Source organism: Corylus avellana, chromosome 11 (genome assembly GCF_965113065.1).
Source record: "Corylus avellana chromosome 11, dhCorAvel1.hap1.2, whole genome shotgun sequence".
In the NCBI taxonomy this organism is placed as follows: domain Eukaryota; kingdom Viridiplantae; phylum Streptophyta; class Magnoliopsida; order Fagales; family Betulaceae; genus Corylus; species Corylus avellana.
The window spans coordinates 18,345,167-18,358,133 of record NC_142500.1 but is presented as its reverse complement, the minus strand read 5'-3'; the positions used below and the strand labels follow the sequence as shown (position 1 = coordinate 18,358,133).

Below are 12,967 nucleotides of genomic sequence, written 5' to 3'. Positions count from 1 at the left end.
CTTCAAATTAAGGATCTTATTAATCCTTTTTCCTGTAATTGGAAGTTTTCTTCCATTCATGCTTTGTTTGATCCTGTTTCAGCTCATGAAATTCTTAAAATTCGCATTTCATCAGATCCCGAGACAAAGTATATATGGACTCCTTCCACTTCAGGATGTTTCTCGACTTCATCAGCCTATCATTTTATTTCTGACTGCTTTTCCAATATAGATCCTTCCTCTATTTGTTGGAAATCTTTATGGAAGCTTAATATCAATGACAGGCTCCAATTGTTTTTGTGGAAAATAGCTTGGAATATTCTTCCGACTAAGGAGAGATTAAGTCAATTGTTTCCTTCCATTGCTGATACTTCTTGTCCTCTTTGTAAAGTGGCCACAGATTCCATGCATCATTTATTTTTCAAATGTGTTTTTGCTCGTGTTGTCTGGCGAAATTCTTTCTGGCCTTTGGACTCGACAGCTTTCAATTTCTCTTCAATGGAGGAATGGATAAATTTGATTATTTCTCCAGGCAGATATCTCGGTATCCCTCGAGAGGACTGTCATAAGTTCCAAATCTTTGCCTCTGTGGCATGTGACATCTTATGGTTCTACAGAAACAAAGCTTTTCATGACAATTCTGTCTTTGATGTTCGGAATGTCTCAGCTCATATTAATAAAATCTCACTTGAGCATTATCAAGCTTGGCATCCAGATACACAGGTTTCAACAGAAAATTGGATTACCCCTCCAAATCTCTGGTTCAAGATTAATTTTGATACTGTCATCCGGGACTCTTTCTCATGTCAGGCAGCAGTTTGTCGTGATTCTAAAGGACATATTATTGCAATGATCTCCCAGATCAGTCCATCATGCTCTCCAAATTTGGGAGAAGCCTTGGCAGCCCGTCTTGCGGTTTCCTTAGCATCTTCGCTTCGTCTTGATCGTTTTATACTAGAAGGAGATTCTGAAGTGGTTATTCTAGCTCTTCGTCATTTAGATTCTTCTCCAGACTGGAGGATCTCTTCTGTCATCTCTGATATTTTAGACTCTATTCCCTTTGCTTCCTCTTGGGAAGCTAGAAAGGTTCACCGAAGTGCAAACTTCTGTGCCGACTATTTGGCACGTTGGGCCGCAGCCAGATCTCACTCTGGCAGCATTCCCTTTTCCTCTTCCCCTTTCAATTCTTCTACGATTGTTAGCGGAGAGGAACATAATCTTTCTGTTTGTTTGTTGTAGTTTTGCGGGTTTGTAATGTACTTATAAAAAAAAAAAAAAAAAAAAAAACCCAAAAATGAACTCACGAGATAGAAGGAGAAAGACTTTTAAGTAGCTACAATTGACTTTGTTTGATAACTTTTTTTTTTTTAAACAAAAATATTAACAAACAGCCAAAAACATAAAATAACCTTTTAAATTACTTTCATCTTTATATCATATTAAAACACTTTTTTTTTTTTTTTTTTGGCATTTAAAAAGCATGTGCAAAAGAAGTCGTATAGCTTTTTTTTTTTTTTTTCTCTTGGATTAGGGAAGCAAATAATTATTGAAGAAAAAATATGTGGAGGTGAGGGGAACTCCACTCCTATCACACTGTGGGCCGACCAAGGACATGGCATACTCTCCGGTCCACAATTGTAGTGGAATTGAGGGCTTTCATTGGACCAACAATGTCAGTGGCTCACACGAAGTCGGCGCGTAGCGCGTACGATCTCAAAAGGTGTTGGGTTTTTACTGTCGCCTGTCGGAGTAACTTTTTTCTTTTGGAGACGGTTTACCGTTAATTGTCATTTTCCCACATAATCCCAATCCCACACGCGCGCAATTGATTAAAGGTATTTTTTATATTGGGGGTAACTTACAATCATTACCCTCGTCAATTAAAAAGTTCAATCCCAATTTTAAAGGGCATTATTAACGTTGGAAGTCAAAAGTGGATATAAGAGTGTCACCTTGGTTTTGACCACCTAAATAGAGATAAAAAGAAAAGGGTTTACAAAAATGGAGAAAGGATTTATGACTAAAATAGTCATTGAGTTTGTAAGATTGATAATTGATTTTCAAAACTATTATTTTATATTTTGATTTTTTTTTAAAAAAATATTTGGATGGGATATAAATATAATAGTTTTTTTTTTTTTTGGGGGGGGGAGTAAGATTCACAATTAAAACGTGTTTTGTGTTTTAAATTGTTTGTCAATAATTTTTAGAAAATGTTAAAAAAAATCAAATTGAAAAGTATTTTCAAAATTGTTTTTCAAGTCCACTACGCGCGATCACATGCCTCGATTGGTCATGCACCTTAATTCAAATGATTAATTCTATCCAAATTAGGTACATTGAGCATACTAACCCTGCTCAACATCGATCGGGTTTCAATTGTATAAACTCCGATCAAAATGAGCTTGCTTTGGGTTAACGAAATGAAAAAACTTTATACCTTTTTCTCACCTACAAAAATATATTTTGTACTATGTATACTTTTCTTAAAACCTTCTTTTAAAAGCTATTTATTTGAAATCACATTGCAAACATACATTTAATTAAGCTATGCATGATAAAACATTAATATCACTATAGGTTCATAGATTACTTATCAATGCATGTAAAAATAATTAAAATGGTAGAATATTTACTAACTTGTTTTATTAAAACCTTTGCTAACATTTACTCCATACCATGTGCTTGTCTACAATAAACAAACTATTTTTTTCGAGAGCTGCTAGGTATTCCAACATTTTTTTATAAATTTTATTTTCCAAATGATCTGGACCTCACATTCATTTAATAATAATAATAATAAAAATATATAAATTTATTTATTTATTAAATTCACCAGATCATTTGGGAAAATGAATTTGAGAAAAAAATGTTAAGATGTCTAGTATTATTTATTTTCTTCAGAAAAACCTAATTTTCATTTAGAGGATGTTCCATCTAGTTTGAATGAGAATCTTCTGGCTTAAACTTTTAAACATAAAAATCATCCAAAACCAAATCGTCTCATTATCAATCTCTCATTGAGGGATATATATAACTTTATTGGGAAGTTCTTAAAGGCAATTCTAATCATTATTTGTAAAATAAATGGTCCATGTTTTGTAGATAATGAGTTCAGGATCTTTAGAAACAAATTTTGAGTGAATTAGTTCAAAATAAATGTTTATGATTTTAATAACTCCACCATATATAGGATTATTTTAAGAAATTAAAAAAGATTTGATTTGCTTTTCTAAACATTTTTTAGAGTGAAAAATTAAGATTTTTTTTTTAGTAACTTCACTTTAAACACTTAAATTACCACGGGATTGGACAAGTCCCCAAACTTCAAAACGTCTTAATTTGAACATTTAAACTTTTAATTGCAGTCAATTTGATCTTTTTAGGTATTGTCGTTAAAAGTTAACCGTTAAATCTGACAGATGGGTTTAAATTGACTGTAATTAAAAGTTTAAGAGTTAAAATTGAGAGGTTTTGAAGGTTGGAGGCTGGAAACTTAAGAGTCTAAAGTGAAGTTACTTTTTTTTTTTTACTTTTTACTTTTTACGTTTTACCATGGGTAGAATATCTAGGTGCGGGCCCCAACAAGAAGACGAGTCCTGGTCACCAATGGGGGTGGCAGATGCAACACTCTTATCACTAATGGGGCAGGCGATGAGCGGCCGAGATGGAATAAGGCCAAAATTTCCCAGCATTTTCGGGTTAAAATGAAGCCATTAAATGTGTTATTACGCCCAAAAAGCAAAAAAAATGTGGCTCGGGAAAGCAAGTACACTGCCTTGCCTACAAACAGTCAAAATCCATTTCGTCTCCTTCCTTTCATATTATTCGGTGAGAGACAGAGAGAGACAGAGAGACCTTATCTTTGTACTGCTGCAAGCAAGAGGTGAAGAGAGAGCACAAAAGGCAAGTGCAAGAAAGATGATGATGATGCTCACATACAGCCAACAGAATATCTTCTGAACTTTTTTTTTTTTTTCCTCCATTTCCCACCTTCCTCCCCTTGCACGGATACCCGTGAATAAAGAGAATCGCAGAGCTTTCCACTTGAACAGAGCAAACACACCGAGCGGTCTTTGGCGGCTATGTCCTTCACACCATAACCAATTCCAAGTTTTCACAGTGAGTGGGTGATAAGCTTTTGTTTAATTTACTTTTTGCTCCTCCAATCGCTGTGTTTTTCTTTTTGATTTTTTTGAATTTTTTGAATTTTTTTGGGTTTTAGATTTTGGAGCTGTAGTTTCAGTTATTATAAAATGTATCACTGCGTGCCGGATTTCGAAATGGACGACGATTACTCAATCCCCTCATCGAATGGCGTTGCTCGCCCAAGAAAATCGTCTTTGTGAGTTTTTTGTTATTGTTTGATTTCAATTTTTTTTTGTTTTTTTTCAAAATTTTGAGGGATTGGAGTATGGTTTTTGACGGAGAGTGAGAACGCAGGCCTGAGGACGAGATCATGGAGCTGCTATGGCAGAACGGTCAGGTGGTGATGCACAGCCAGAACCAGAGGTCGACGAGAAGATCTCCGCCGTCCAAATACGACGACGCCGTGATCCCCGCCGAGCAATCGGCGGCCAGGGAGATCCGATCGGAGCAAGAACCGGCCGCTCACAACCAGAACTCCCAGCTGTTCATGCAAGAAGACGAAATGGCTTCCTGGCTTCACTACCCTCTCGTGGACGACGACCCTGCCTTGGACCACAATTTCTGCGCCGACCTTCTCTATCCGAGTAACAATCTCGGCAATTGTACTAACCCTACACTCCGTACCAACGGTGTTACGGAGCTCCATCAGGCCGTGACGTCGGAGGTGGGGACTTCTCTGCCGCCGATACCGCCGGCGAGGAGGACGGAGCTGGCGGAGTCGAAGGCGCAGAACTTCGTGCACTTCTCGAGGCACAAGGCGAAGGTTGCCGGAGGAGAAGGGCTCGATCAAAACGCGCCGTCGAGCTCGAGGAGCGCGGCGGTAGTGAGGGAATCGACAGTGGTGGACTCGAGCGATACGCCGGCGGTGGGGCACAAGTTGCACGTCGGCGATCGAGGCTGCGCGGCCACAAAAGGCGACGCGTCGGCGGGCACGTCGTCTGCCGGAGGTGGCGGTGTAAGTGGTGTGAAGGAGATGTCGACGTGTGAGGTGACCGTGTCGTCATCACCCGGCTGCTCCAGCTCCAGCGCCGAGCCGGCTCTGAAGCCGCAGGCTGAGGATCGCAAGCGCAAAGGACGAGAAGCCAACGACACCGAGTGCCACAGCGAGGTCAGTTTAGCCACTTCTCTCTCTCTCTCTCTCTCGCTTTCTGTGTACCTGTGTGGTGGTCTCGGCTATCGTGCGCAGGTGGGGTGACGTGGATTAACGTTAGCACCCCATCCCCGGGATACCTTTTGGTTTGGGTGTTTGGCCGTTTACGGGGTGTTGTTTCGCTTTCCGTTTCTATCGTACACGTGGCAGGGACGGGCTACGTGGGGTGTCGCCACGTATGTGATGAGCAGAGGAGATTTTCTTTTTCTTTTCTGTGACAGAATTTTAATGAAGGACGATTGGTGGGTGATGTAGGCTGGAGTGGCTGCAGTGTGGTTTATCGAAATTAAAATGATTATTTTGGCGTTGACGGCGCGTATCTCGGGACTGCTTTCCTGTCCGGTTGCCTGCTTTGTCATTTCCAAATTTTCGTCGTTGAGAGTCATTTATTAAGACTAAGATTAAATGCTTTCGAGATATTTCGGCGGCAGCAGATCTATACGCTTGTCGGGCATTTACTACGCCACATGTTACAAGCTCAGGTCGTTATACACATTTTCTTTGTGGGAAAATGTTTGGAAACTACATATTTTATTATAATTTTTTTTTAAATTTTTTTTTAGCTAACTAAATTGATAAGTTAAGATTTTTTTAATTTAATTATTTTACATATGAGTTGAGATTTTCAGCAGCCTGGGGTCATCCCAGCATCTGACGTGGCCAATTTGAGAGGTATTAAAGGAAAATTTAAATTTAAAATATTAGTACTAAATTTGAGGTATGAACACCAAATTTGAGGCATTAGCACCAAATTTAGGATGATCGAATCCCTTTTATGTTATACAAATCCTCAAAGAGTTAACCTTCCACCTCTAGATTTTAGTTTTGAATCCAAAAACAAGTTTTCAAGTATTAAAAATTAAATATTAATTTATAGAAATTTAACTAACCAAAAAAAACAAAAATACAATTTTTTTTTTTTTAATATATGTCTTACGTTAGGCAGCCCGCATAGTAGGACTCTTTACATATTATGTACTATCAAGATAGTTTGCAACGGAATTGGAGTCTCTCACTAGTGGAGGATGGGGTATCACTCATGGATGCAGATATAATTTTAAACTGCTATATATATAATCATATATCCTAAAAGTTTAAGTTTAATCAGTTAATACTTTGCGTATGCGTAGCTCTAAGAAATTGAAGAAAAAATGAAAAAAAAAGAAAGTAAAAGTAGTGGGTGGCTACATGTTGAGATTATAATTCCAGTTTGTGAATGGAAGTGAGTCTACGTTTGCCAAATTCATGGTCCAGTTTGGAGCATTGCTTGCTGTTAGTTTTTTCTTTTTAACTTTTGTTTTTTCATTGGCCGATATTTTTTCACCACACTATTTTTACTTGGGTTGAATTTTAGGATAGAACCCTTACAGTTTCAGTTACAGTAAGGTATTAAATAGTAGAGTAGGTATGGTGGGAAAGCTGAACAATATGGGAGCCAAAGGAAAGCCTTTACTATGCAATCAAGTGCACTACCAATTTAGTGCTGCTAGTTTCAAGAGAATTTAAATGCGCTGCTGCATAAAGAGTTATTTTATAAGGGGTGTCAGTGAAATTAAATGGTCATATGTGAGGAGACGTTGTTTATTTTTATGTTCATTATGTTGCGGTTTGTGTTGTTGGGTTAAAGAACTCTGCAGCTTCTTTTTCCTGTTTATTTATTTATTTATTTTATGTTAAATAATCGTTTGCCACTTTTTAATACTCTTTATTCATCCTGTATGACTATATAATCTTATTGTTTTTTCTTTCTTATTGTAAAAGGATGTTGAATTTGAATCCGTGGATACAAAGAAACACGCTCGTGGATCAACAACTACGAAGAGATCCCGTGCTGCAGAGGTCCACAATCTTTCAGAGAGGGTTAGTTTACTATTATAGTAGAAATTTTGACAAACTCTCTATTTCATGTGTTTATCTTCTTTCAAATGGTGATGTATTGCATTTATGTGCAGAGACGTCGAGATAGGATAAATGAGAAGATGAGGGCATTGCAAGAACTCATTCCCCGATGCAACAAGGTTGTATATGATTTATTTTTTAAGTTTGTTTTTTTTCCCAGCTATAGAGAGACCACAGTTTTTTTTTTTAATTTTTTTTTTATTATTATTATTATTTTTTATTTTTAATATAGATGATTGTTTGCATATGGTATTGACTTGTGTAATATTTGTTTTTTTTCTCTAAATTTCAGTCAGACAAAGCTTCAATGTTAGATGAGGCGATTGAGTACTTGAAATCACTTCAGTTGCAAGTACATGTATGTCATTCTTATCTTTTTTCTCAGATATAAATGCTTCTTTAGATGGTATTACTACCTGATCATACTTTTATATGTGAACGGGTTGAAGTACATTTCCTGTTATTGAGGATATAACTCCATTCCTAAAGAAAATTGTTGTTTCACTTAATTGTAGGCGTCATGCTTATTCTAGAAGTTTTATGGACAAAACAAGAGTGATAATCCTGTTAGTACAGCCATATAGTGGTACAATATGCCTGCATCATTATCTTTTTCTTTGATATACAAATAAAGCATTAAAAGAACCAAAAAGATGAGGCTTAAATGTGCGACCTCCTCCTTCCTTCTCTATGGTAACATGAATCATAAGGTTGCATTGTGATCCTTTGTATATTATCTTCCAATAAAAGAACAGAGGGAAGCAGGCATAGCGATGTGAACTTTGTTTATTTTCTGAAATTATTTGGTCTTTGTATCCTAGGAATGCCAAGATATTGCCACTTAAAGACAACTTAGGCTTGAATTTTCCCCAGAAAGGTTGAATTTATTTGAAAGCATCATTAAATCCCTGATTTGAGTTGCTTTTGTTGACATGCTATTACTTGGAAATTATAGATGATTTGCAAATAATACCTTAAGCTCTAATGAACTCTATTGGTGTCACAATGACGTGTTTATAATGTACTTGAAAACATTTACTCTTTTTTAATCTTGCCGTAAGCCTGTGAACCCAACCTGATCTTGTACTACTGTACACCACCCAAATTACCTGGGACACCACCACTTATCTGAAGACGACGCATTGTAAATTTAGAACTAAAGAATTCCGAACATTAACCCTTGCTACCAACAGAGCTATATCTCGATTTTGATAGTTGCATCTTCCAAACTCCTTTAACCGGACAATGAACATATGAGCCTTTTCAGTTTCAACCATTGACTCTAAATGCACTAGTAAATGTTTAGCAACTAGATTGCAATAAAAAAGTGAAAAGAGATGATTTTTGAATTAGGTGTCATTCAAACACTAGAGCTAGCATGAGTCTTTGATCATTCCTTAAATTTGGATACTTTCTAACATTAAACCTGAGCCTCCCACTCGGAATTCCTTCTGAAGTAAGTTTATGGAGGTACACGTGTTGCTCCAATAGTTTTGACAATTCATGCTTCTGATCCTGGAAAATTGAGCCATTTACCCAAGGAGAAAAGTTCCTAATGCTAGACAGACCATTTAAATTACTACATTCTGGAAGGAAACATGTTGCTCCACTAGTACTTGATAATTCATTTCAGATCCTAGAATTTTATGTTTTGCTTAAGGATTTCATTTTTGTTTTAAACAACAGTTCATTTAAATTACTCTTTTGTGGAGCTGTGTTCCTCCACTAGTTTTTACAAATTATCTTGTTCTACATTCATGAAAGTTGAGTCCTTGACTGGGAATTAATCTTCCATACACCAAAAAGTTCCCAACTCTCTCTTTCCATTCACACTGGAATCAGCCTGAGCCAAGCTGATTTAGTGAAATACCATAAACATGTCTGAGAAGTAATCCAAAGCTGACTTGAATTTTTAGTTTTTTTTTTTTTTCCCAGCCTGAAGCATGGTCCATGTAGTTTCAAGAGCATGCATGTGTAAAATGATTTGGTTCATTCTGTGTATTGTGTACAAGTTTGTTGTGTACAGTATTTCAATACTTTAATTATTGTTCATGAGTTATATATCCTCACAAGGAAAATTGTGGACTCATACGTTATTTATAACGAAGATTAGGTTGTCAACAATTTCTGCAGATGATGTCCATGGGATGTGGCATGGTCCCCATGATGTTTCCTGGTGTCCAGCAGTATATGCCAACAATGGGGATGGGAATTGGGATGGGCATGGGCATGGAAATGGGCATCAATCGGCCTATGATGCCATTTCCCAATCTGTTAGCTGGTTCATCATTGCCAACCCCCTCTGCAGCAGCTCATCTGGGACCACGATTTCCATTGCCTGCTTTTCATATGTTACCAGTTCCAGCACCTGATCCTTCCAGAATGCAAGCAGCCAACCAGCCAGAACAGATGCTAAACTCACTTGGCGCACAACTTCCAAGCCAGCCACGGTTCCCAAATTTTGTTGATCCTTATCAACAGTATGTTGCTGCCCACCAGATGCAGGTACCACTACCGCAGGTATTTTTAGCCTCGTAATTGTGCCTCTCAATTAATGTTTGGATGCGTCTCTGACACTTTTTTGACACCTTTTTATAATATTCAAGGGAAATTATATCACAAACTCTTCATGCTTGTGTGTTTTGACATTAAGTCCAGTTTTCAATTTGATGAAATTAAGATCCCTACTATGAATATTTGTAAATTAAGACCTTCGTTAAGATTTTGTGTCAAATGGATAACATAAATGACATAAAAATACAATTATAGGCCCCTCATATAAAAATAATAATAATAATAATAATCAGGCAGCATGGGGGATTCATGTTATTTGCAAAACACTATCAGTTCACACAAATGGTTGCTACAAACCAAAAAAAAAAAAAAAAAATTGAAAGATTGCTTCACTGCATTCTTGTCATGCGTCAGCTAAACTTTTGAATTGGAAAATATTTGGTTACAGTATTGTTAAAAGCAGTCTATCTGTCGTATGTGACCATACCTTGTTATACATAAAATATCTGATCACTATCTTGTTAAGAGCAATTTGTCATTCAGGCTTTGAGTTACCCTTGCATTTTCTTTTTGATTGATATTGTTTCTTATTACCAAAAAATAGTAGCAATTGTCAAATTCATTTGTAGATTACCACATGATTGGAGCTTATTGGGCATGCCCTGTCCATTTCGTTTTTGCAGAATGAAGCACTAGGCCAGCCAAGTAGTAGCAAGCCACGCACCAATAAGGGACCTGAAAATCTAGGCAATCACCAATGAGGTAGGCTGGTTAGATAAAAGATTTGATGATTATCTAATTAAGGAAAACCAAAAAAGTGAAAGTACAGAGCTCTTTGTCAGCATTGAGGAGCACACACTACTATCTATTCGTGATCCTCATGCCTTCACTTTTAAGAAACACAGTTTAGGCTCTCTTGACAATTTAGGCTCCTCTCCAGCTTTGGGATATATTCTTTTTTCTTAAAAAAAAGAAAATAAAATAAAAAAAAATAAAAAATTGTTGAGCTATATTAGTCACAAGCTATGATTCAAGTTGCTTGTCATGGTTGATTTCAATACTCAATGGATATGATATGTCAATTGCTAGGATTCCTGGCCGGCTAAGGATGCACAGGTTTTGGCAATCTATTCTGCAGTTTGTGCCAGCTACTCTCTGAATGGTAATGCCTTGTGATTTCCCAATCTAAATGAGGATTGCATGAATATAGAGCATGTGATTTCCAAATGCTGTGATCTTTGTGCATTACAGGTTTCAGTCTTGATCCAAAGGATTGCAGGACTCTTGCCTGTTAAGTTTTGTAGTATGCGAGAATGACACATTTTTGAGAGAAGCTTTCCGCGACGACTGGTACATTATAAAGCGACTAACATGTAAATTATTGACACCCCCGTGTAAAATAGAGTTCTTTTTTCCTGCATCAGTTTTGTAGCCCTCCCTCTTTTCTTGTATTATTATTATTATTATTATTATTATTATTTGAAACATGGAAAGATGCTTAAAGGTAGAATTTAGTTGATAACAAAGTCATGTGGCCTTGGTCCAGGAGCAAGGATTCTCATAGATGGATCTGGTCTGGTTTGTCATAGTCTGCCTTCCAACTTGCAAATGTTGGAAACACTGAAAAAGTGAAGGAAAGAGAAAAAGGTGTCTCCACAACTATTCCCTGGACCATGGTGTTGCTATTTTGTTCTTGCTTTTGATTCGTGTTGTCTTTCATTGATTATAATGGACAAAGTTTTCTTTCATGTTGGACCGGAGAAATTCCTTCCAATCCATTATATCTGTTCAAAATGCATGTGAGAATTACGTGTATTTTAAACACATATTACTGGGTTGAAGGAAATTCTTCTACCCTAATTTTAAAGGAAAACTTTGTTTGGATAATATTTATTGGTTCAAACCCATTGAAGCATCGAGTCGGAATTGGCATAAATAACATATACTATTTTGGCTATTCCATTATCCAATCAAAAAATTATAAAAAAAAAAAAAAGAAAAGAAAAAGTCCCATTATCCATAAGCCTATGTGGATCCAATGTTTAAATATGAAAACTGGAACAAGAACATTCGCTTTTATGGACGCAACTGGTCCATGCCGTGAAGAGAACAAAATACTAGAAAGTTGAAGGCATGCATTGTCTCTATGTCATTCAAGTATGGGTTGGGCCTGGATTAAAAAAAAAAACAGAAGCAAATTCCACTCAAATTTGGCTCTTTCGTTAGATACAAGGCATCTCATTCTGAAAGGAGATTGTCTCCCTTACTATTATATTGGCAAATCAATAGGCCAAATCTCATCTTTGATTGGCAAATAGTCCCAATTATCACACACAGAATTCTTCTTAATCTTGCTTGAATTCTAGTTTGGGAAGCAGAGAAAGTCTCAAAGACAAGCCAACCAGAGAGCTCATCTAGTTGCATATTGGGCTGCGGCTCATAATTTTTATAGATGCTACCCTGTAGCTCTCCCTTGTATTCTTTTTTTTCTTCTTGTTTGTACCTCTTTTCCCTCCTTTCTGTATTGCTCAAAAAAAAAAAAGGGTTGGGGCAAAAAAATACTAAACAGATTCTTGTGTTTTCACCCTTTATCAAATTTTCAATTTAAGGTTTAAAACTCATCAAATCACTTTTTAAGGCATCCACTGTTATCAAATCACTCCATATGGAAAGCAATGATATGTAGGCATATGGCACGTTATATCCATTCACATTTTGATACGTGTACATGTTTTTGAGGCAGCACAACACCAAATAATTCCTTCAAGTATTTTTAGAAGAAAAATGCTAAACATTCTTTTACTCACACACTCTCAAGTGCATACTCTCTGACATGACAGTCAAAATTATTATTGAATTTTAGATCTAGTGGTGATTTGTCTAGAATGTTAAAAAATATGCATTTGAGTGTGTAGCATTTTCTTTTTTTTAAAAATGCCACACCAAGAAAAAAAAAAAAAAAAAAAAGCAACAAAGAAACAAATAAAAACAAAATGGGGTGGTCAAGCCACCCACACCTTGGCCTTTAAGAGTAGCCAAATCATCACAAAGGTCATGGGGGTGGCTCAACCAACCATCTGGGCACATGGGGTGGTTCCTCCTCTCCCCCTACCAACCTGCACACATTAAAAGTGTTATTTGATGCATTTTAAACCCTAGCATATTTTCCCTTTCACCCTCTTGCCGGGGGTTGTGTTTTATCAAAAAACCCTAAGATCCATATCCCCTAAATCAGCGTGTTTTGGAAATGTTGGATGATGGAAATGCATTTTGGTA

At 36.8% G+C, this 12,967-nt stretch overlaps 1 protein-coding gene across 4 annotated transcripts; it reads left to right on the top strand.

The window, feature by feature from the left end:
• The first annotated feature begins 3,753 nt into the window (after window positions 1-3,753).
• On the top strand, window positions 3,754-11,680 carry PIL5 (phytochrome interacting factor 3-like 5). Of its 4 annotated transcripts, XM_059576900.2 has the most exons (11): window positions 3,755-4,101; window positions 4,205-4,324; window positions 4,423-5,236; window positions 7,040-7,138; window positions 7,231-7,296; window positions 7,470-7,535; window positions 9,311-9,697; window positions 10,375-10,453; window positions 10,781-10,853; window positions 10,943-11,064; window positions 11,238-11,680. In XM_059576900.2, exons 2-8 carry the CDS (start codon window positions 4,236-4,238, stop codon window positions 10,450-10,452), a joined length of 1,599 nt encoding a protein of 532 aa, XP_059432883.2. In that variant the 5' UTR covers window positions 3,755-4,101; window positions 4,205-4,235; the 3' UTR covers window position 10,453; window positions 10,781-10,853; window positions 10,943-11,064; window positions 11,238-11,680. The 4 variants fall into 4 exon arrangements, with proteins under 4 accessions (XP_059432884.2, XP_059432883.2, XP_059432882.2 ...); XM_059576901.2 differs by lacking the exon at window positions 11,238-11,680 and having other exon boundaries at window positions 3,754-4,101; window positions 9,311-9,682; window positions 10,943-11,165; XM_059576899.2 differs by lacking the exon at window positions 11,238-11,680 and having other exon boundaries at window positions 10,943-11,165.
• The last annotated feature ends 1,287 nt before the right edge of the window (window positions 11,681-12,967 follow it).

Excerpts from the sequence above, each read along its gene's own strand:
- PIL5 (XM_059576900.2), top strand. The coding sequence starts at position 4,236 with ATGTATCACTGCGTGCCGGATTTCGAAATGGACGACGATTACTCAATC. Across the intron at positions 4,325-4,422 it reads CGCCCAAGAAAATCGTCTTT|GCCTGAGGACGAGATCATGG; the intron begins GTGAGTTTTTTG and ends GTGAGAACGCAG. Across the intron at positions 7,139-7,230 it reads TCCACAATCTTTCAGAGAGG|AGACGTCGAGATAGGATAAA; the intron begins GTTAGTTTACTA and ends ATTTATGTGCAG.